This window comes from Diaporthe citri (assembly GCF_014595645.1).
Source record: "Diaporthe citri strain NFHF-8-4 chromosome Unknown scaffold_11, whole genome shotgun sequence".
NCBI classification, from domain to species: Eukaryota; Fungi; Ascomycota; class Sordariomycetes; order Diaporthales; family Diaporthaceae; genus Diaporthe; species Diaporthe citri.
The window spans coordinates 962,889-985,449 of record NW_025064856.1 but is presented as its reverse complement, the minus strand read 5'-3'; the positions used below and the strand labels follow the sequence as shown (position 1 = coordinate 985,449).

The following is a 22,561-nucleotide window of genomic DNA, read 5'->3' as shown; positions in this document are numbered from 1 at the left end:
GGCGAGAAGCATCTGAGAACCGGAGGTCTCTGTTTACGACGAACGACAGGCGGCGGTGCACTTGTAGCTCGAGGTGAGTTGCTCTTGCCAATCCATCTTGGAGTGGTCAAAGGGAAGGTACTGATGATATCGAGAGCATCACCTCGATGTTTTGGAATAGAACAGCACTGGGTCCAATAGATGCACATACATACCAGCCAATTCGCACATCCACAAGAAGTCATTTGTGTATTCAATCGGATGTCAAAGCTAAGAAGTATCAACTTGACCCAGCGATATAATCGTGGGAGGCCTGCGCCGTCCTGTCCGTTGAATCCGATGACTCTTGATCCCAGGCACTCCTTCTTTCATGGGACGGTAGAGCTGTATGATCCAACTGGGTCATCTCATGGGCCAGCGCTGGCCCGGCGGAACCGCCTGAGTGGTCCGCTGGTGGGCCAGCAGTGTGACGCTCCTGCTTCGCCTGTCCGAACTTCCTTGGCCAGACGAGGCCGAGGAAGCCACGCATTAGCGGGAGGCAGGCACCCATGTACACAACCACCAGCTCAATTCCAGACCAGGCGCCCATGCTTGCGTACTGCCATGTTGGATCGATGATATCGCGATTCTCAATGATGGAGGCGAGGCGAGCTATGGCGGCGAGGCAGCCACTTCCAACACCTCAAATTAGCATTCCAACCCTGGCAGATTATCAGTTGACAAGGAAGTACTTACAGAGCTCCCAGACAAAATAGGCCCATGACAAGCATCTTCTGTCGTGTCTTCATCTGTAGTCTCCGGACTTGAACGGCCGGAAGGACAACTACAGCCACGTCTTGTACAACTCCCACTATTGCGCCCATTCCACTGGGATATGTCTCAGATATACAATATCCTGGCTTGATATTCTTATTCCAAGAGTATTCAACTGGGCTGCAGGTGAATATGGCGAAAAGCTCCATGCCAAGGCCAGAAAAACAGATGAAGCTCACGACCGCCCATGCCGACGTCTGGAAACCCTGGGATGGGAAGATATCGAGGTAGAGCAAAACGATGGAAATCTTGATCAAGGCCATGAGAACAGGAAAGATTGCTGTCGCGATAAACAGGGCCTCGAGGACATGAAGGACCTGCCCGTCTTGTAGATTCCACATGTGCTGGCCCAAACCGCAGTATGACACTGCGGACGTTAATGTACTCAGTCTATGCTCCAAGAAATAGACTGTGGGGCTGAACCTACTGTAGATCGATAACCCAATGGTAACCAGTGCAAGAACGAAGCTGATAGAAACAAATGCGTCGTCAAGTCCCCAACTCCGGACTGCTCGTTTGCCAGCAATTCGAACGACTGTCAATGCGGACAGGAAAACGGCGCTCACAATACCAGCTACGACGGCCGTCATTGATGAGTCCTCGGAGGACAGATCACAGGCACTGGCTTGAGCTTTGAATAGTCCTTGCATGATGCATTAGTCCGGTTTTGCTTCTTTGCATAGAGTGTTGAAGACGGAGAACGTACGGAGAGTATCAGCCATGGTGCAATTGGAATTCGAACAACTGCTTGCTATGACCATTGTCTTGCGCTCACATCGGCAGGAACCCGTCGAGGAACCACAGCCCATTTCGGAAATAGCCTGGTCGAGGCATTGTTCCTGGATGAAAGTCAATATTCTGCTACCTAAGTGTTGTATTGATCATTTTGTTTTCTGAGCTTTCTTACCCCACAAGTTGTAAGGCTGTAATCGCTGGTTCCCTGGCCCAGGACAGAGACAATTAAGCATAACCAAAGGAGTACGCACCCCCGAATGACAATTGAGGAGGATGCTGTCATGTCGATTGGAATGGGGGCAGTGTGTCAGTCGATGTCAACGTTGCAGGACCTAGGGGTTATGTGTTTTGTTGGACATCCACCTCGTGGCTTTGACCACCGACTACGCGTACATGTGAGGATATTCCCCGCTTCATACCAGAGCTGAAAATAATTTTCATCACTATATTGCGTACCCACCTCCGACGCTTCGTACTGTTGACGAACCCCCTTGTCCTTACAATAGAGTGGCTGACTCAATGCGACCGAGTCCCAAGCGAAGACAACACGTAGCATTGGGTGCTTCCGCGGGAGATCTACAATATCAGACCCAGGATCTGCCCGTCAGATCTCGGGGCGGCCCACTTTAACATTCTTTTTCCACCCCGAAATCCGTCCTCAGGAGATGAGCTTTGTTTTCAAGTCCCCATAGATTGCGTCGTGGGCTATCGCCTGCGGGAACCATATCCCCACTTGCACTGACCCGACAGGCTGTGCAGCCGACTGCGGCTTGCTCTGTGGTTCGCGAGCTTTTGCGTCAAAACCTAGATTTCTCAAGACACAATTACGGAACTCCCGGAGCCGAATCTTAATACCGATCCCAGAGTGGTCACCTAATGCTTCCGTCCCAGGCATTTGCTGAGATATATATGAGACTCGGAATGTCAAAATTTCGATCTCGGCCCCCACGTATGAGTAACATCCGAACTTGAAGGCAACTCCACCTCGTTATTATTTCGCGAAAGAAGTTTTCACTTCTAAAAGGGGCTAATAGATAAACTTGTGAATAACCTCTTGTGGCTTGAACGGTTTGTTTCAACGCCCGCTTTGACAACAACGTCGCCAATTGGGTCGTTGTTTATGGATCATCGCGCATCTGTTCGCAGCCACGTTGATCTGCAACGAACCATTGACATTAAAGTTGGCGATCCATTCATCAGTGACCTGAATTCCCTAATCATCAAGCAAAAACAACTACGACTTAGAGGGGGAGAATCTCGCCTCGTGTTCGGGAGCTTTATCACAAAGTAGCGGAAGACAGGGGCTCGCTCTCGGGTGTCTGCAGTCTTTCTACCCATACAAGGACGATGTCATTTCTCTAAACTACATTTCCAATGCAGTTAGGCCTTAAGGCGACGCTGAAGTTAAGGAAGCAATGTGAAGCAGCCGGGTAGCGGTTCAGAGATCGGCTCAATCCTATCAGGCGTTTCATCTGAAGTGGAGTGTAACTAGGGGCTAGAATCCAATGCTCCCGCAGGTCAGTCATGGAGAACCTCCTACTAGTACTGCAATCCTGCTTCATGTCCTGGCAGCCGATTGGTTCATAGTAGCGCGCGGGCCTGTCGACTTTAAGCTTGTATCAAGCGGGCGAAGCATCCCAAGACAAGGGAGTACCCGCGAGCCCCTTTTCATGCTATTGCCTGTCGTCGGAACACGATGCACACGGTGGCTCTTATTATCTCAAGGGTAAGCACTAGTGTTGCATTCCAGTTTTCTTATCCAACTCGTGCAATGTCTACAGGCAACAGCGAGTGACATTGTCCGTCAGCAGACCGCGCGTCGACGCGCTGATCGTAATCACTCTTTACATTCACGTTCTCTTACTTCACGATGCGCCCGTCTATTAAAGTCGTCTTCTATGCAGTTGTGGGCAGAGCTTTGGGTCAGTTCGTGGCGGCACCCACAGACCTCAAGACAGCAAATGGGACGAGTGGTATACCAGTCCGATTCAAAGAGGTCCCAAACGGGATCTGCGAGACCAACGCCAATGTCAGAAGCTTCGCCGGTTATGTCGACGTCAGTGAGACGCAGCATATGTACTTTTGGATGTTCGAGGCCAGAAATGGAAACCCCACAGCCGCACCGTTAACGGTGAGGCTCGACGGAGGACCAGGTGCATCCTCGATGAACGGCTTATTCAGTGAAATGGGGCCATGTTCCATTGACGCCGCGGGGAACGTCGTCAACAATCCACTGTCATTTACGCAGAACAGCAATGTTGTCTTTATAGACCAACCGGCGACGGTGGGCTTCTCGTTCACGACACTCAACAAAGCTTCGCAAAACCCAGACACCTTTGTGATCACGCCCACTGATAACTGCACAACCGCCGACCCCGGGTGTGGGACGTTCTCGTCACCTGATCTGACGTTGACGTCCAACTCGACCGTGGATGCTGCTGCTGTCTTCTACAAGACGATGCAAGGGTTCATGGGTGCGTTCCCTCAGTACAGCGCCAATGGAGTTCACATAAACGGACAGTCATACGGAGGGCACTATGTGCCTGTCTTCGCCGACCACATCGTTCAGCAGAATAAGGTCAACAACTCGGGTGCGATTCAGATCCCAATCAAGTCCGTGACGATCGAGGATGGCTTCTTCGATACGCGCGTGCAATTTGCAGCGTACTTCAATTATACCGTTACACCAGGAAATCCATACGACCTGGCTTCGTTTAATGATACTGCCGAAACTCAACTCTTCAACAATGTGTGGGGCCCAAGTGGATGCCAGGAACAACAAGCAGCTTGCAATGCCAACCCACCACCTGCTAACATCAATGAAGTCTGCTCTGCAGCAGACGACTTCTGTGTGACCAATGTAGAGCAGTTCTTCGACGTCAATGCCCAGCGCTCGGAGGACGACATCCGACAGCTACTCCCAAGCCCATTTCCACCCATGTTCTACGTGTCATACCTCAACCAGGCGAACGTCCAGGCCGCCATCGGGGCATCCACAAACTTCACCCCAGCGTCCGTCCAGGTGGGCACCGCCTTCGCAGGGACAGGCGACGACTCCCGCACGGGCAAGCTCATCACGGACGCCACGTCGCGGCTCCTCAGCGAGGGCGTGACGGTGGCCTTCTTCACGGGCGACGCCGACTACGACAGCAACATGATCGGCGCGCAGATCGTCGCCGACAACGTCGCGGCGCAGACGCCCGAGGTGGCCGCGTCCTGGGCTAAGGCCGGCTTCGTCGACATGTCGGCGCTGCTCGACGGGCAGGTCCCCGGGCAGACGCGGCAGGCGGACCACTTCAGCTTCACGAGGGTCTTCTTCGCGGGCCACTTCTCGGCGTTCAACGCGCCCGAGGCGGCGCTGCTGGTCCAGCAGCGCGCCACGGCAGGGATGGACATCGCCACGGGGACGGTGCTGATGGCCAAGGATGGGAACAAGGTCACGTTGGGCACGCCGACGAGTGAGTTCCGCGAGGGGCCTGGTACGGTGCAAAACACTGTCACGCCGCAGGGGGCTATCTATAACACCACGACGCATGTCCCGGACGTGCCTTTGGGGGCTCAGACTGCGGGCAAGGCTGTTGCTGGTGCGGATGTTGGTGGCTCTGTGGCTCTCCACCCGTTCGCGGGTATGACGAGTAGGAAGATGAATAGGGTACTGGCTGCCCAACGCCAGCAGAAGAGGAAGCGAGACTTGGAACAGATTGCCAGGCGGCCATTTTAGGGTCTTCAATTCTTTTATATATACTTATATACATATATTGCAGTGGAAAACGTGGGACGAAATACCGCTCCGATTCGAAAACCAAGGAAGACGACACTTGCAGTGTTTCTTGCCGCAGTACAAACTAGATTGTCCCCTTCCGCGCTCAGGTTTGTCTTCCAAGCTCAAGTCATCCAAGCTCAAATCATAACTCGGACTTGACGACTCTTATGCCCAATCCATCATTCAGGCAAAGTAAGATGCCGTAACTTGCAGCGGCCAGGCTGCTCCAAGGTGCCCAGAGATAGCCATATACGTCTTGCATTCCCTGCTCCAGCAAGACGAGGTTAGCAAAATACACCAGCCTAAACGTCCGGTACATGCCACCAGCGCCCATTGTCCAAGGGCAGAAGGTTGAGCATCTAAAGAGTAATATTGAGGAGACTAAGACGGGCTATAATTCATGGGAGGAATTCGCGTGGGCGCTAAGACCAATAAAACCACGGTGAGAGCATGGTTCCATCATCGGCCTATGATGGACCATATAGTAACCCGAACCAACAACGCCTGCCTAACACAGACAACTGTCTGCGCCGCTTCCTTTTTCAAGCACGGTAGGACGTTTCCCCTGTGTTCCTCCGTTCCAACCCCCTACTATGAGCTTTAATTTAAGATGACCAGCAACGAGAGCCAAGCCTACGAGCACCCGCTAGCAAGGGAGCACCTATCAGCCCTGAAGGCCCTCCAGGCCGAGGGCCAGACCGTGGGCGCCCGGGGCTACCACATGCTGATGACAGGCTTCTTCCACTGGGGCTTTGTCATCTACCGCTGCGACTACTCGGACGACGCCCTCTTCGACGGGTTCATCGCCTACCTCCGAGAGCAGGCCGAACGCTACCACCGGGCCTGCAAACAGGACCGCACCACGGGCCTGTACCTCCGGTGGACCATCGCGCAGGGCCGCGAGGCTCTCGACGAGCTCACCAAGGACTCGGTGCGGCGACGCTTCGTCGAGTGGCGCGACGGCCTGTGGGTCGAGCGCGACGGGCCCGGCGCCGACCACTGCGTCACGCCCTACCTGCCCCGCTCCGAGTACTGCGTGCACGTCGGCAGGGGCAGCCTCGACAGCCTCGGGGCGCACGAGGAGGCCCTGCGGGCCGGGCAGGAGGAGCACGCGGCGCCCCCGGTGTTCTTTGCCATTGTGCGGGCCGAGCAGAGACTGACTGGGTTGCCGGAGGGCTATGATCCTGACGAGAACGAGGACGAGGACGAGTATGGCGAGGATCCTGAGAGCGCCCTGCGTGCGATCGAGGGCTGCACGGATGAGGATGTGGGGTGGAGGTATGTCCCCGCGGACAACTGGGTCACTCTTTATGAGGAGCTGCATGATGACCAGGCGTGGTATTACCTGTACGCGCGGCCTCCAGGAATCGTCAAGTTTTGAAGACGGTGCGCGGCGATTGCTGCACAGCCAATGTGTTAACGATGGAATATAATGGACGTTAGAGCTTTCGAGACCCATGTGATCCCACCTGTGCCCCAAGCGGTAAATGTAAATCTTTTGAGTCGGTCAAGACATGCGATGAGATGGTGCAAAAGAATGAGTCAGAGAACTGGCGATGTGAAGATAATGCTATGCATCCCTGAGACCGTACCAGAATAAAGCTTTGCGCGTATTCCAGAGATTCCTTACCCTGTAGCTTCATCCACCATCCAAAGGGCTACCGGGCCTTTTACTCCAGGAACAAGAATCCTAGGCCTCAAGTAACTACCTACCTAGATGCACCTGCCCTCACAGCTTGATCGACTTGAACTTCTCGGCAGCATCCACCAGCGCTGACTCAATCGCTACCTCATGAGCACTGTGACCAGCATCGCCGATGACCTTGTATTCGACATTCTTGTTATCCTTCCCGCCGAGAGCCTTATACAGATCCCAGCTTGTCTTGGCAGGGCACACGACATCGTATCGTCCCTCTAGTACCTGTTAGTCACCTGCTACGGGTCCCAAAGTCATACATTCTGGAACATTCTAAAGCACAAAGATCGGGCAAGTGTAGCAGGAGAAGAATGGTACTGACGGATGATGACGATCGGTAGGTGCTTGATCTTGTGTGCATCCTCGATCAATTGGCCATCCTTCATGAATCCGCCATTGACAAAGTAGTGAGACTCGATCCTCGCGAAAGCGAGAGCCCTACGCCAGTCAGAGACGAAACGCCATTTGATGTAGAGGGATACTAACCACTTCGGATCGTCTGACCTGGCGATGTAGGCCGGGTCTACCATCAACTTGCTTGTGGAATTCTCCCAGCGACTCCAGGCGTCGGCACTGTGTGCTTTGTCAACTGCGTGGTCGGATGTATCTGAGAGTTCTGGAGCGCATTAACACACCATCTGAGCCTCTCCTCCTCGTTGTCTCCGGTCAGTCGCTTGTAGTATGCCTGCATCATATCACCTCTCTCGTTCTCAGGAATGACGGCCTCGTAGTCATCAAAGAAGTCGGCAAACAGGAAGTCCGCTCCCTTCTGGTAGAACCACAGCAGCTCCTCCCTTCGCAGCGTGAAGATGCCTCTGAGGATCAGCCCAAGGCAGCGCTCAGGGTGCGTCTCCGAGTAGGCGAGCGAGAGTGTCGAGCCCCATGATCCTCCAAAGACGACCCACTTGTCGATGCCGAGGTGCTCTCGCAGCTTCTCCATGTCCTCTACGAGGTGCCAGGTCGTGTTCTCCTCGAGCGAGGCGTGCGGGGTAGACTTTCCCGAGCCCCGCTGGTCGAACAGGACGCTGCGGTAGTGGGAGGGATCAAAGTACTGTCTGTCATCGCCCTTAATTGTCATGATCTTTGGCACCAGAGCTCGGATGCTCACCTATCTGATTCATCGATCCCTGCCCCAGGGCCCCCGTGGAGATAAACGACAGGTGTGCCAGTCGGTAAGCCACATTCTTCCCAGTAGATGGAATGGACAGAGGACACTTGGAGGTGACCAGAGCGATTCGGATCCGTCTTGGGGTAAATTGGGGCCATATTGTTGTGATGTTTTTGCCAAAGGTGATTGGGTTATGAGTTGTCAAATGAGGACAGCGAATCCCTAACAACAGGGTGCGTGTGGGTGCAGGAGTGTATTGCAGCCTGCTTACATAAGCGGATGACTAAGCTCCCACTACACGCCCTTTGGGTGCCTTCTTCTGCAGCGCCCCTGGGCCCTCTGATGCCCTCCGTTTTGCTTAGGGAGATAGAGTCCGCTTAACTTGAATTGACGTATTTGAGGCCAGCTGCTGCTGTCTCTGAGTCCTCCTCATCACAATCCACAATTTACAGCTGCCCACCTGCTCTTTCAAAATTCACAACGACTAAGCTTCACCCTTACTGGCCAGTCTCTAATTTTGAACGTGAATATTCGGGCCCCAAAAACGGGATGCCATGCCCAATTTTATAACGAATCACTCCACACCATGTGCCCAAATTTAAGTTCACTACAGTTCTATCATAAGAAAATAAATGTTACTGTATTAACTACTATGTTATATTACAGCTTGGTAAGCACCACATGGGGTGCCCGAGCACCTGCACATGTGCCCTTACCCGTTAATTATTGCCATTTGCATGAGGTGCATATCTCATCCTGCATAGTAAATAAGTCCTGTTGGGCCTCAGCTGTGACGTGTACTGCCATGTCTCGATTCTCGCTGCCTGGAGTGGAGCACAGTTGCCGAACACGGGACTTCCAAGGTTGGCAAGGCTGCATATAGCAAGGAGCGCAATCTGCAATCAGACACAGCTGCTCCCACACTCTGCCACACATTCCTCTATGATACGTGTTATTTATAGAATATAGGCCCCAGTGTTTAGGTTTCAACATTTTGGACTCGTGTGCGATGCATCTCGTGATACTTCACAGTAAGCATGATGACGTTGTGGGGTGGCCGTTCTCGTATTCCCCCACAAAGCGCTGCAGTGTCATCCAAGTACCCATTGATGCTTAGCGAGGAATGAAGCCATGAAGTTTCCACACGTTTAGTATTTATTGTCAAAACGTCCGAGATATCACAATAACCTGAACCAGTTACGTACAGCGCAAGACAGAAACATCCAACAGCCTGGCGCCAATGAGACCATGTCCCAGCACAACGATCTGTCACCAAGTCCAGGGGGCTCAAGCTTCCAACGAATACTTCAACAGCTTGGAATTGGAGACGATGAATCACTTCGATCCAGAGCAACTTGCCTGCGCACCTTGTATCTGACCGACCCCCAGCACGACCGAGAGGAACTCTTGCGTGTCAAGGGTTCAATTACCCAGGGCACTTGCAGCTCGATACTTTCTACGGACGAGTACAGACAATGGCAAAAGCGAGATCTTGGTTCGAAAGATCATCTCTGGATTTACGGTGGCCCGGGTTCTGGGAAAACGATGTTTTCGATCTTCTTGTCCAAATACCTGGAAGATGCCGCCAGATCGCAAGGCGCCGCACAGTCCCACCTGACGAGCAAGGATTTGGTGCTTTACTTTTTCTGCAATGGGTCTGAGACAACCAAGAACTCCGAGGATGGGATACTTCGAGGCCTCTTGCTCGAGGCTATCCGCCAACGGCCGTTTTTGATGGGCCTCGTCCAGCAAATACACGAAAATCAATACTGCGATCCTTGCCAAAACTGGTCTTTTGATATGCTTTGGATGGTTTTACGATCCTTCATTCGCAAACAATATACACGACAACCCTGAGTCTAAAGCAGAAGACAAGACAAATCATCAAAATTCAGTGACCTATATCATCGTGGACGGTCTGGACGAGTGCGAACCGGCCTCAATACGCAGGTTGGTACGCGCGCTGTCCAGACTTGACGATGACAAAGAGCTCGGGGGGCGAGTGAAAGTAACGGTCATCAGCAGGGAGAGGCCAGCCCTTCGAGACGCCTTTGCTAGACGTTATATACAACTCAATCTCGAAGAACCGCGGAATGCACAAGCTGTCTGCGCAGACGTCCAAAGGCACATAGTCCAGCGAGTGGATAGCATAGCTAGCCCTGACAGGAAAGATTACTCGACCGAACTCTGCACTTCGGTCAAGGATTGCCTCGCCCAGAACTCGCAGGCAAACTTCCTCTGGGTCTCCATGGCCATAAGCGAGCTGGAGTCGACATCTCGAATCGAGGCGTGGGAACATTTGAGTCGCCTTCCATCAACCCTGGATGCCATGTACGAATGGATGGTTATGCAGATTCCCCATGAATGGCGAGAGGTGTCAACCAAGCTCCTTCTCTGGGTGACGCTCGCCCTCCGCCCGTTGTCGATAGCGGAGCTCGTCGTGGCACTGGACGAAAGACGTCTCGGGTTGGTAGATCACGAGACAATCCGAGCTTGTATCAATCGCTGCGGCCAAATTCTGAGGATAGCTGTTGACGACACAGTCCATCTGATGCATCACAGCGCTCGGGAGTACCTCTGGGGTCGGCTCGAGTCATCTCCTTCATTCTTCAAGGACTGCGTCGAGCTAAATCCGTTTAATCTCAGAGAAGGCCACAAGCTCATTGCAAGCCTCTGTATCAGGAATCTGAAAGACGCCACTCAGCCTAGAATTCGAGATCTTCGTGAACAGAAGAGAGGTACAAAGATCATGGACAGTACTACGTTCAGCACGAGCACACCAACGGCACTTTCGGGCTACGCCAAGGCTTTCTGGACGGACCATGTCAGGAATGCCGGTGAATTGGTGCTGGAAATAGCCGACAACAATGCTCAACTTTTCGAAGAGCACTCACCAATACGCGGTATCCTGGCCTGTGAAGTCTCAAAGGGCCTGTTGACCGAGGATATATCCGTCCTCCATCATGCGGCTTACTACGGATTCGCGCCCCTCGTCGGGCGACTCCTGAAGAAGGGTTGGTGGAACAAGCTCAGGAGACGGCGTCTGCTGGGGGAAAGAGACGGTCTTGGTCGCACCGCGTTACACCTGGCTATCCACCGCCACGACAATGATCCCATCGTGGAGCTCTTGCTGGACCGTGGCGCTGATGTCTCATGCGAAGACCACACGGGCGCCACGGCACTCGACCATGCGATCAAGTGTGGCACTCCCGAGATGGTCAGCATTCTTGCGGCTTATGGGCAGCGAGGCTGACATTAACGTGGAAGAGTGGTGCCGTGTTGGAAGTCGGTCATGTGTAGCTGGTTAATGACACTTGAGCGTTGATATGGGGCTGAATGCTGATATAAGCACAAATCTTCATGATGAGCCATTATTCACTTCAGATCTGAATGGTATCCCTTGAACTTATACTACGCTCATGTGCGTTTTCATGAGCACCTGGCCCATTGGAGACATAATTAGGACTACACTGCAAAACGTTACATGTGGATCATCAATATGAGCATGGAATGAATCTTGTTCACCAATTGACTAATTGAACGAATGTTAACGACATGAGCTGTCAAGCAAGTAAGCTGCCCTCTTCGAACACCTATACACACTGATTACTAAGACTGCCAGCGTCTTACAAGTAAGTTCAGCCTTCTAAAGTTCACTTCCTCGCCGTATCCACACTGACAGGCCCCGGACTAACCATACCTCTGGGCCGCCATGACAACATATCGCATGAGTACACTCACATGGTTGTCAGGCATTTTAACCAGATTGCCCTCAGTGGACTTGGTCGACTCTGTGCACAGCACCACATCCACGAGACAATTATTCCCCGCCTTCAGGTCCGATGGGGGCTCCATGGCCATGAGATGGTCATAATCGTAGAACACAACCACCGGGGCCCCAAATTTCACGCGGTACTTCAGTCCTTGCTTAAGCAACGCCCGGGTGAATTGATTGACGTTCTTGTCATAGCAAAGGCTCTTTGCTGCATCTCCAGGGTTCTTGGCGGGTCTGCCCTTCTTCTTGGCGTCTGAAGCTTCGCCCTGGGACTGTTGGAGCCTCTTGAGTGCGTCGCTTACGGAAGGAGCAGAGCATAGCTCAAGCTCTTTCCTGTAGATACAGTTGGGGCCTTTGTAGTCCAGTGCCAGTATGACCTTTCCGTTATACTTCATGATAACGTCTGGCCTTGATTTGTCGTTGGTGGCCTCTCTGTGAAGGGTAAATTTTCCCTTGAGCCCCAGGCTGGCAAGATAAATCGGTGCCAAGTCTTGGACGACTTTCAGGAAGTATGGACCGGCGTCTTGGTTATTGGCGAACACATACTTAGCTGTGAATCAGAATTAAAAGAAAACAAGAGCGGGCTTAATTACATCACGTCGGCCTCAGTTTCCATTATAACCTGGTGCCCTGGGTCGCTTATGTTCGCCACATAATATCCCATCATGCGCTTCCCCTCTTCCGTACCAGTAATTGGGGGAAGTGCAATACGAGGCGGGGGCTGTAGTCTTAATCCCATTGGGAGTGGCATCTTCATTGTCTCAGAGGTTGCCTCCGTATTGACCTGAGTTCTGGCAGTCTTCTTCTTCAGAGAAGGACCAGCAATACTGAGAGCCTGGCTGTAGGGGTACTGCCACTTTCGCACGCTGCTTGTGGAAAAGGCTCGAGAGGGCCCTCCTAGAGGTGGTGGGACCATGATTAATGATGGTGAAGACGATATAGCCGATAGAAAGTATTCGTTCCAAACGAATTAGTGATAAGTAGGGAAGCAAGTAAATCCTAGGATAATTGATACAACTATGTTCGAGAACTTGAATTATACTCGAACACTGGCACTGCTCTTATATATATTCTTTTGCTGTGTCTTGCATCCTTCAGGTTTCGATGCGTGTAAGCTGATCTATTTAAGGTTACAGATACAGAGCGTCTATTCCTGGGTTTGGCCGCCCCCAAACCATCAGCCGCCGCTCATGTCCTGTTATGTGGCCATAGTCGGTCTGCTGCTGAAACGAAACACAATGGAAAATTTGCTAATCTGACATCATGCCATTGCGGTGCACGCGTGAAGATCTGACAGCTCTACGAGCTCTACTCAGACTGTCGGAACACAAGGGGCCATACCGGTCGCCCGAATTGCAAAGCGGCCATTTTGAAACGCTTTTGATGATTCGTATGACGATGTGAGAATGTGGCTACTTGGCTACTGGACTCAGACATGTGTAGAGAGAACAATGTATTTAGACGATGAACTCAGAGTCGTATGAGACTCTCAGTCGCTGATCTCGCGACGAAGCCAGTCCTCCCAAGGCCAATCGACCAGCCAGCCAAGCTCATGGTTATTTGCGAAGTCCTCGTAGCCCGACCAGCGTTCAAAGATCCTTGACGGTGTCTCAGGTTCAGGTTCGACATCAGAGTCGGAGTCGTGAGTACAGAATGCGTAGTCGAAATCGATGAGACGTATGCGCAGCCCGTCCCCGGCTTGGTCGTTAGGGGGAGTGACGATAATGTTGCGTGGCATGAGGTCCGACTGTTCGATACCCACTTGTCGTACCTTGCTGTCGGCCATGATGACCTGCCTCATAATCTCCATCCGCTGGTCCTGGCTCCATTTGTCCACTTCTGGTATGATGTCGGCTAGGGTGACTCCCGGAATGTGTTCGTAAAGAATAGCGTTTACGAGACGCGTTCTGTCGTTCCGCTCAGGCACAGGGACTTCAACTGTGAAAGAGCCATAGAAGCATGGGATAACGGAACCCCAAAGTGGTTTCATTTCTTCGTAAACGAAGGACTCCTGTGCAAAACAGAAATCGGCATGCATGAAAGGGTCCATGCGATCGTCCAAGTCCATATAAAGTGGGTCATACAACTTCGCGGTAATGCCTGTGGATGTCGATGTCCGCGGCAACTTGATTTCCCTTTCCTCAGGTGAAGCTTCTCTGATTTCGACTTTGGAAATTTGAGAAGGACAACCGTCACGCACTCTGACATGGTCCACGATCTGGAAGCGTATTGCGTCTGCGTCAGGGCTGGCGTGGGTCGAAGGGGTATGTCGGAGACACATTTCTAGAGGATGAACTTTCTGCATATCGTCTGCAGTCTGGCCTGTTGCGCTCTCCGGATGCGTTACGAGTGCCTCGGAAAGATCACAGGCGCGAGCTGTGAACTGTGCGCCGATTTTGTACGGAAGTGGAGGTTTGGCCTCGTCAGGATGAGTCGCCAGGTAGCTCCACTCCATGGCAGTGGACATCTCTGCCGGTGACGAGCTGTGAAAGGAGTGACGTGAAAGTCTAAGCTGTGGACGCACGGCCAGCGATGTTGGAATGGTGCATGTGGGTCGCGAGATGGGTAGCCGAGATGAAGGTGAGAACCTGCTTGCTCTAGGATGAATGCTTCGCAGTCGTCGTGCGATATGCATCTTGAGCCTTCTCAAAGAAGGAGCTGATAAACTAGGAGGTCAGATGCGGCTTCGACGCGCAGAGGAGATCAAAAACAGCGTTGAAATGGGCCGGATGTTTAGCTTCACTACCTCGCGTAAGACTGAGGCCGGGTCACAAACCAAAAATAGCAGCCGTGGGGGTGGGTGGACGACTAACTTAGCGGCTGAGCAAGGGTTAGGGCTATTGGATTTGGAGGGGGGCCTGTGCGCCATACGGGAAGGAGCAGTTAGTGAGTGTTGACTTAGAAAATGCACCCACGCCCCTAGTGAGCGATCCCATATCTGGGAGAACGAGTCTCCCATCCCAGTTTTCCGTGTTAACTTCATGGTGATTAAGACCAGGACCGAACTGCGATTGAGCGCACCAACCAGGACAGCAGACCCTTTGTCCAGGAAATCGGAGACTCGTACCTGCGAAAACGGAGGGTACACCGGCCGGTACATCAATTAGCTGTAGCCAATCAGAGCGCATCACCCAGGCATAATTCGCCCACCCACGCCCAACACTCACAAGCCCAACTCGAATCAGACGTGCAAATTTGGGTTTGGGCTTTAGGTGTGGATTTTGGGTGTGTGAATTCTCTCATGGTTTAGAGATGGCGATGTACTGGTGTGCCCTGCTTTTTTGCACCAGTCGAGAGTGACCTTGAGGGAGGAAGCTTGAGGGAGTGGTCTTGTGTCATCTTGTACTCAGAACAGGTCTCTGTCATTTGCAGATAAAGTCAAGAAGATTACAAGCTCCCTGTATCTAACCATGGACAACACTGTCAAATATATTGCTATTTACTGCACTGAATACTTACGATGAAATAATTAACTAGAGGCCAGGTGCGGTTCCCCAAAATCAATACTATACGGCCCTTCGCACACTATAGGGATAATATTAATTTTGCCTAGCCTTTAAATTACCAGCCAGGGGGGGGGGTTGTAATTATATTGCCAGCCAGGGGGGCCTCCAAAGAATCACACCAAGGGACAAAATTATGAAAATGTATTTTGTATTTAGTTGTATTTTTAACGTTAATTATTTTATCTTATTTATTAAGATTTTATTCCTTTATATTTCGTTTAAACTTTTTGTATAAATAATTAATACGGATATAATAATATAGTTTTCTTAGCATTAAGGTTAAAATAATACCTTTAAATATAATTATATATAAAAAATGATATTTTTAATTTTTAAAGGTATATTTTAAACTTTAATCTTAAATTATAGCTTAATTAATAACCCTAAACCCTTAAAAGATATATTAATTTAAACTTTATAATAAAAGTTATTATTTAAATTTAAAAAATAATTTTAATTTAAATTTCTCTTTTTTTAAAAAAAGGTTTAAAACAACTATATTGAAAATACATTCACAAGTCTGCCGAGGGATAAGCATAGCTAGGAGTAACCCGTGCTATATAGGGCGCCAAAGGGCCAAAGGGCGGCGAATAGGCAGAGGGCGCACGGCCCCCTTGCCCCACAGGTACATCGCGGCACATTAATCAACCAAACCCTGCACGAGAAACATTTTACAGATTTACGGTACTAAACCCAACCACAGCCGGGAGCGCCCCTTATAAGCTCGGGTCACTCCCAGCTACGCTTAATTACAAATTTGGTTCCAGATTCATGGTGACTTCAGTCAACTTCATATAGAAATATGAAGTGGTCCCTCGCAAAGAGAGTTCTGCCAACACTAAAAAGAGATGGAAACGATCTCGGCGATGTGCATTCATACAAGTGAACGTCTTCGACAACGCTTTAACTACAGCTCCAAGATTCCACTCTGTCCGTCAACCACCCGCTGACGGACTCAAGCTTATCCTTCCTATATCGCATCCCTTCAGGGTATCCATGTCCCAGGAACACTCTGTCGTCCATCTTGCAATCATCGCCGTAATAATACCACTGAACACACTGGGACCAGCCTTCGCATGCTGCCTCACAGCTGTCGACAGAGACCCATGCCTTTGCCCACAATTTTGCATCGAAGTTCCCTTTAGGCCGTGGGGCTGATTCTGGTGACGTCGAATGTACCTCGTATCTGCTGGAGAGGTTCTCCCACCATCCCTTCCGCTTCGACAAGGACGGGGCGATTATGGCCTTGTAAAAGTCACCATAATTGAGCGGCTTCTGTGGTCCAGACAAGCGTTAGCACCGGTCTGACGTGGGCTAAAGGCTGTTCAGAAATTCAATCAACGTACACTAAAGTCCCACGATCTTTCCAGCTCATAATAACGAGCAATATCGCGATTGTGTGCATGGTGCCACGTGAGCACAGGCTTGCACCAGTTCTCCCGCGAGAACTCGATCTTCCAGTGCGGCAGCCCGTTGAACCCCCACGAGCCACCGTCGGCCCTGTCGTCCTTGCCGTCCCCGAACCAGACGTCGTGGTCGTTGAGCACCTTGCCGAGCGCGTAGTCGCCGCAACAGGCCTCGTCCACGAACCCCTGGTACTTGGTGACCAGGTCCCCGCCCCGGCCGAACGACCTCTCCCACGCGCCGCGGGAGAGCGCGAACCCGGAGCCGCCGTGGGCGAAGGTCGTGCCTAGCTTCTCGCCCAGCCCGCCGATGTAATGGCTCTTGCGGTGGTCGTACTCGGACAGGTAGAGCAGGATGTTGGGCAGGAAGAGGTAGGTGTCGTCCTCTGTGTAGATGTACCACTTCACTTGTGGCCATTCTTTCCCGGCGTGCTGCATCAGCGGGAGGAATTTGTACTTGTCCAGTCGCCAGCCGCCAGGGGGGCCTTCGTAGAAGTCGACGTCGCCAGGTAGGCCGGTCTGCTCTAAGTAGTAGTTGGTTTCGTCCCAGTCCCGGATAGCTCGGTACAGCTCAAAAGCCGGCGATTCCTTGACCGATTTTGGTAGCTGCGCCAGGATGTCGATGACGGTATGTTTGCCGACTTTGACTTCGGCATCCGAGTAGATGACGGTGCCGTTCGTCTTGACACGGTCAGGTGCGAGGGTCGTAGAGAGGTGGATGGGCAACCTCCTCCAAAGCACTGTTGATCCTGTTTTCATGATGAGCAGGACATCATCACCAGTCAAAGCTGTTGCTTTGTCATTGCTTGGACTTTTAGAAAGTATGATGTCCTCTTGTGCTGTATGCGGGTCTTCCTGTGTAGGCGCATGATTGCTTCCACTTCCAACCGGCGGTGCCGTGCCGGTTCGCAGCGGTAAGCTATTCCTGGCGGAAGGGTCTATAAACCACCAAAGCAGGCATATTGTGAGTAGCCCGATGACTGGCGGTACCTTGCGGTTGTCCCTGTACACCCTCCTAAAAGACATTGTAGTCGTTTCGTGAAGCAATAGATTGCAGAAACATTTTACAGGAGTCAGTACAATCGCATTCATTGACCGACGCGTTGATGGCCAAGTCGTGGGTGGTTACGATCCGGGTGGGGCGGCGGGGACATCGTAATGCCCGAGACACATGCCATGACTCGAATCTGGACTGACAAGTACGTTGTGAAACCACGAACATGTTGTCTTATGCAGAAAGTTTGATGCCACGAGGGTGTTGGAGTCAGAGTCAAAGGGCGGATTTAGCTGGGTAGCGGTTCGTGCAAAGTCAGTGGAGATCGTGGGGGGTTTCGTGAGGTTTGCTTGCGAAACAGCCATATACCCGGTTAACGAGAATACATGATGCCTGCTGAAAGAGGTAATTTACACCCCTTAAGCATCGTATCCAAGTGATGTCCATCATTATGGTGGAGAAGTATGGGTCATATATAGTAGAATGCTGGGAGAACCCGTCGAGAGTCGTCGTCAGAGAAAACGTCTTACCACACGCCCGTGGAGCACGCTTCTTTTTTGGAGTGCCAGCAGCTCGGAGTTTGTCCTTTCGATCGCTCCAGTTCATTCCCTATTTGAGTTCATGTCAAAGTTAATTCTGTACCCAAAGTGTCTTTTCAGGGACCCCTCAACTTAAAATTTTATTTCGTCATGGACGCATACCACCCGCGCGTCCATTGGAGTCGCCAAGGCCTCAACCTCGTCGGCTGCGCTGTCATTTTCCTTCTCTACCGCGCCGCGGCCGTCAACACATACTACCCAGCGACAGTAGATCTTCTGATCAGCATTCTTCTCGCTGAGTTCTGCCGCTTCAACAACGAAGGCCGAAGAATAGCATTTCGACAGGCCGCGTCGCATCCTAAAGACAAAGAAGATGTTGAGAAGCACGCCTTGACCGCTGCTGGCCGGCGCGAGGCAGCGAGCAGTGAGGCTATCGCCGCCATCGTCGGCTGGCGCGAGGACCCAGCACTGTGGGCGCGGTGTCTGGACAGCTACAAGGCGGCCATCGGGTGCAAATTCCTGCTCGCCGGAATCGACGGCCATGACTCGGATGACATGGAAATGATCGACATTTTCAAAAAGGTGCGACAATCTCCAAGACAGACACCCGTACCCAGCCGGGATCGTCCGTTTGTGAGCCCAAATCAAGTATTCGATAGCGATGCTGAAATCTGGACGACCAGGTCTATCCCGCGCAATCATGCGTGATTCACGTCGACAAGCCCCTCGGCGAGATCGCCAACGCGGTCCGGGCATCGGAGAAGACAGCCCGGCGGAAGCTGGGCAAGGTCATCGACGAAGATGAGATCAACCAGATCGCGATGGAGCGCTGCAAGCAGGTGGCGCGACGCGCGCTGGAGGGACACCTCGGAGACAGGCCGCTGAGCGGGCCAGAGGGCATAAAGCAACTGCTGGTGTACCAGCGGCACTTGCACAAGAAGGGCATCATGTTCACCGTGCTGGTCTTCTCCATCGTTTTGGCGGACCTGCTGGGCGTCGAGTTCGTGTGGTCGTCTGACTCGGACACGATCGTGCTGCCAGAGTCGCTCGACGGGACCATCAGCACCGTCGCGGGGGACCACACGATCGGGGGCGCCAGCTCGGGCCTGGTCGTGCACAACGCAGCTGATACAGTCGTCACGAAGCTCGCTTCTACGATCTACTGGTGCGAGCTGTACCTTACGAGGTCCATGCCGGGGTCTATGGCTGTCAGCGACTGCCAGAGCGGACCCAGTGCGGTGTTCAGACTGTCTGCGATCAGTCCGATCCTGATCCGTTGGTACAACCAGCGGGTGTTCGGGAAGAGAATGGTACGTTTTTGCATTTACCTCGGATGGATTATTCGCTGGTTTATCTCCCTGCATCGCACTCCGCGGGGACTATCGAGGCGGGACTAATCAATGTCTTCCCATCAAGATTGTCAACGAAGACCGTCATCTCACTACACTCCTCCTTCTCCAAGGTTGGCGTGTCATATACGCCGGGGACATCATGACAGAGACAGAAAGCCCAGTAACGCTCGTGCGCTGGATACGGCAACAGGTACGTGATCTTCCAAAATAGGAAAGTCAACAAAACGGAAAAGACCACATGCAACGCACCCCTTGAGTTTCATGTTGGCTGACATCCGAGCAAGGTCCGCTGGGCTCGAGCACAACACATAGAGTCGCTGCTGCTGCCGAGCGTCTACGCCAAGTCGCACCCCTTCCTCTTCATGTCGGCGCTGCGGCGAGAGGTCGCCCACCTGATCGTCTTCGTGCAGTGCCTGCTGTACCTATTCACCGAGCACAACCTGCTGTACTTCAACATGCCCGACTTCGGGCTGCGCATCGTTGGTATCGCCATGTATAACTTCCTGCGCAACCCCGACCGCCAGTCTACGGCTGCCGTGTTGTGGATGCTTCCTGGTCTGTTGTTCTACAACGTGCCCCTGCCTGCCGTGCAGGCGTGGAGCTTGGTCACGCTCACGGCCGATACGTGGGGAAATAGCATGAGATCGAGCACCGAGCGCGCCAAGAAGGAGAGCCTGAGAAAGAAGTGGTTCGAGTCTGGATTCTTTGTGATTTGGATGGGGGGTGTCGGGGCCATGTTGGCGAAATGGTTTTCTACGCGGATGGAGCTAATGCCTGGCCAGATGGTTGTTGTCATGCTTTTAGCGGCAACAATTTTTTCAATTGTTTTCTGGAAGATCACTATACAGTCTGTCTAGACAGATGGGACGTTGACGGCAATAATAGAATAGAACTGTACATAGAATGTAGACGGAGGTTAGAGAAAATGCACCTCCTCCAGACGTAGAAGCTTGGGGTTGGATAATGCCCTGAGATTAGGATACCACCGAGGGGAGTACCCGTATTAATGCCATCATTCAGTAAGCGCAATGGTTCGTACACTACAAAATCTGTTTCTTTCACAGGGATGGTATCGATCGTATGCAAATTTGAGGGCAGCGTAACTGATAAAACACTGTCAACTCAGCCCCTATGGTGATTATCAGCTACAGTAGATAGTAGACTTGATAGCGGAAACCAGGAAGTCTCTTTCGTCGGATTCCTGGCCCATCATTGTCGTTCGGGACTTTTTCACCATCTGTCTTCTGAACCCCATCATGACACACATAGCGGTGGAGAGTCGACCAGGGCGATTTGCTGCGCAGAAGCTCTATGAATCCGACTAAAATTTACACCGCCATTCTTCTTGAAGAAATTTCTTCTATAGGTTACTGATAATGATACCTATTGTGGACGTTTGCAGGATAGTTCAATGGCTGCCTCGGACAGCTGTGCCCGAGTGGTCAGTAAGAAGTGGAGGACTCGGCCAAAACTTCCCAGCCAGTCGGACAAAAATAGCCGAGCAAGGGCACAGGTCATATACCAAAGAATTATTTCCAAACCTGCCAGATCAAGAATCAAAATGCGCATTCCAATCGCTTGTTGACTTGGATTACAAATACCATTCTTATTTGAATTATTGGATTTGATCATAAACAATTCCCGTATTCCGTCCACTCCAACTGCCACACTGCTTTGCATCACTGTACGCAACCCCTTGATTTATTCAAAATATTCACGCTTCCCCTCTGAGAAAGACTGCTATTGAAATTGAAGAATCTTGGGATATGTTGGAAGAAACGATGGACACGGAAAACACCTTGGTTGTAGACGATGAGCAGTCGAAAAAGATTGTCAACGACCCGCAGCACAGCACGCGTACGCCAGAGACCAAGGAGTCCCCAAGGACTATCACAGGTTGGGAGGTGAGTATTCCGCTCAACGCTTATCTCACGTTCTATAGAAAGCTCGCTAACCATCATTTTGGAACAGTGGGCTCTGGCCTATGCCTCCCTCATGTCAACCGTCCTGCTCTTGACCCTCGACAACACCATTGTGAGTACATTGGCACTCAGATAGGTCGCCACATGGCTTCTGACAGTCCTTCGCGAAGGTTGCCACCATCCAGCCCACAATCGTTGAGACTTTCGGCCACCAAGAGGATCTGGCCTGGATAGGAGTTAGCTTCGGTGGCACTCTCTTTGCCTGGGACGGCGGCTCGGAGATCACCCTTTGGGTAATGACCCTCGTTCTTTTCGTCGCGGTTGTCCTCGTCACCATCTTCCACCCATTTGTCCCACCCGAGGGTAGGATGATGCCTGTGCAGTTCATGAAGACGAAGGATCTCATCATTTTGCCCCTCCAGGCTTTCCTTGTTGCTGGATCCATGATGATGTCCATCTTTTACACTCCTCTGATCTTTCAGTTCACCAAAGGCGACAATGCCCTTCAAGGTGGAGTTCGTATCCTGCCTCTCATCTGTATGATCGTCTTCGGTTGTCTCCTCAATGGCGTTCTCATGCCTAGGCTCGGCTACTATATCCCTTGGTATGTGGTTGGCAACGCCTTATTGGTGACTGGTGCTGCACTGATGAGTAAGTCGTATCACAAAACACAGCCAAATATGGGAGAACCTGGTTGCTGATTCCATGTAGCTACTATCGACGCAGACATATCCAATTCTCGCCTCTATGGATACACAGTCCTCATTGGCCTTGGGATAGGCTGCTTCCAGAGCGCTGGAATTGCAGTGGTGTCGGCCCTCGTCCCTGCATCTGATGTCAACAATGCAGTTTCCATCATGACAATTTGTATGTATCCCTACGAATCTGGTATCCAGAAATGCATTAACACGATTGGTAAACAGCACAAGTGCTCGGCATCATTGTTGCCCTTTCCATCTCCGGGTCCGTCTTCTAG

General features: G+C 51.8%; 9 protein-coding genes across 9 annotated transcripts; 4 read left to right on the top strand and 5 right to left on the bottom strand.

Annotated features, from left to right (window-relative positions):
- Positions 1-259: 259 nt before the first annotated feature.
- Positions 260-1,514, bottom strand: INS49_004061 (uncharacterized protein; the record flags this gene model as incomplete). Its single annotated transcript, XM_043164851.1, has 4 exons — positions 260-650; positions 715-1,159; positions 1,220-1,435; positions 1,499-1,514. The coding sequence occupies 4 exons, from the start codon at positions 1,512-1,514 to the stop codon at positions 260-262; spliced, it is 1,068 nt and encodes a 355-aa protein (XP_043018501.1).
- A 1,883-nt stretch (positions 1,515-3,397) lies between these two features.
- On the top strand, positions 3,398-5,248 carry INS49_004060 (uncharacterized protein; the record flags this gene model as incomplete). The annotated part of the gene is made up of 1 exon (XM_043164850.1): positions 3,398-5,248. One exon carries the CDS (start codon positions 3,398-3,400, stop codon positions 5,246-5,248), a length of 1,851 nt encoding a protein of 616 aa, XP_043018500.1.
- Positions 5,249-5,900: 652 nt separating this feature from the next.
- On the top strand, positions 5,901-6,671 carry INS49_004059 (uncharacterized protein; the record flags this gene model as incomplete). The annotated part of the gene is made up of 1 exon (XM_043164849.1): positions 5,901-6,671. One exon carries the CDS (start codon positions 5,901-5,903, stop codon positions 6,669-6,671), a length of 771 nt encoding a protein of 256 aa, XP_043018499.1.
- Positions 6,672-7,019: 348 nt separating this feature from the next.
- Positions 7,020-8,252, bottom strand: INS49_004058 (uncharacterized protein; the record flags this gene model as incomplete). Its single annotated transcript, XM_043164848.1, has 5 exons — positions 7,020-7,204; positions 7,309-7,424; positions 7,491-7,559; positions 7,622-8,052; positions 8,193-8,252. The coding sequence occupies 5 exons, from the start codon at positions 8,250-8,252 to the stop codon at positions 7,020-7,022; spliced, it is 861 nt and encodes a 286-aa protein (XP_043018498.1).
- A 2,090-nt stretch (positions 8,253-10,342) lies between these two features.
- On the top strand, positions 10,343-11,347 carry INS49_004057 (uncharacterized protein; the record flags this gene model as incomplete). The annotated part of the gene is made up of 1 exon (XM_043164847.1): positions 10,343-11,347. The coding sequence occupies one exon, from the start codon at positions 10,343-10,345 to the stop codon at positions 11,345-11,347; it is 1,005 nt and encodes a 334-aa protein (XP_043018497.1).
- Positions 11,348-11,784: 437 nt separating this feature from the next.
- Positions 11,785-12,785, bottom strand: INS49_004056 (uncharacterized protein; the record flags this gene model as incomplete). The annotated part of the gene is made up of 2 exons (XM_043164846.1): positions 11,785-12,414; positions 12,468-12,785. 2 exons carry the CDS (start codon positions 12,783-12,785, stop codon positions 11,785-11,787), a joined length of 948 nt encoding a protein of 315 aa, XP_043018496.1.
- Positions 12,786-13,358: 573 nt separating this feature from the next.
- INS49_004055 (uncharacterized protein) lies at positions 13,359-14,336 on the bottom strand (the record flags this gene model as incomplete). Its single annotated transcript, XM_043164845.1, has 2 exons — positions 13,359-13,880; positions 14,070-14,336. 2 exons carry the CDS (start codon positions 14,334-14,336, stop codon positions 13,359-13,361), a joined length of 789 nt encoding a protein of 262 aa, XP_043018495.1.
- A 1,942-nt stretch (positions 14,337-16,278) lies between these two features.
- Positions 16,279-17,804, bottom strand: INS49_004054 (uncharacterized protein; the record flags this gene model as incomplete). The annotated part of the gene is made up of 2 exons (XM_043164844.1): positions 16,279-16,650; positions 16,722-17,804. The coding sequence occupies 2 exons, from the start codon at positions 17,802-17,804 to the stop codon at positions 16,279-16,281; spliced, it is 1,455 nt and encodes a 484-aa protein (XP_043018494.1).
- Positions 17,805-18,461: 657 nt separating this feature from the next.
- Positions 18,462-22,561, top strand: INS49_004053 (uncharacterized protein; the record flags this gene model as incomplete). Its single annotated transcript, XM_043164843.1, has 11 exons — positions 18,462-18,893; positions 18,995-19,621; positions 19,728-19,853; positions 19,948-20,370; positions 20,790-20,797; positions 21,092-21,108; positions 21,473-21,567; positions 21,635-21,697; positions 21,744-22,236; positions 22,297-22,452; positions 22,509-22,561. The coding sequence occupies 11 exons, from the start codon at positions 18,462-18,464 to the stop codon at positions 22,559-22,561; spliced, it is 2,493 nt and encodes an 830-aa protein (XP_043018493.1).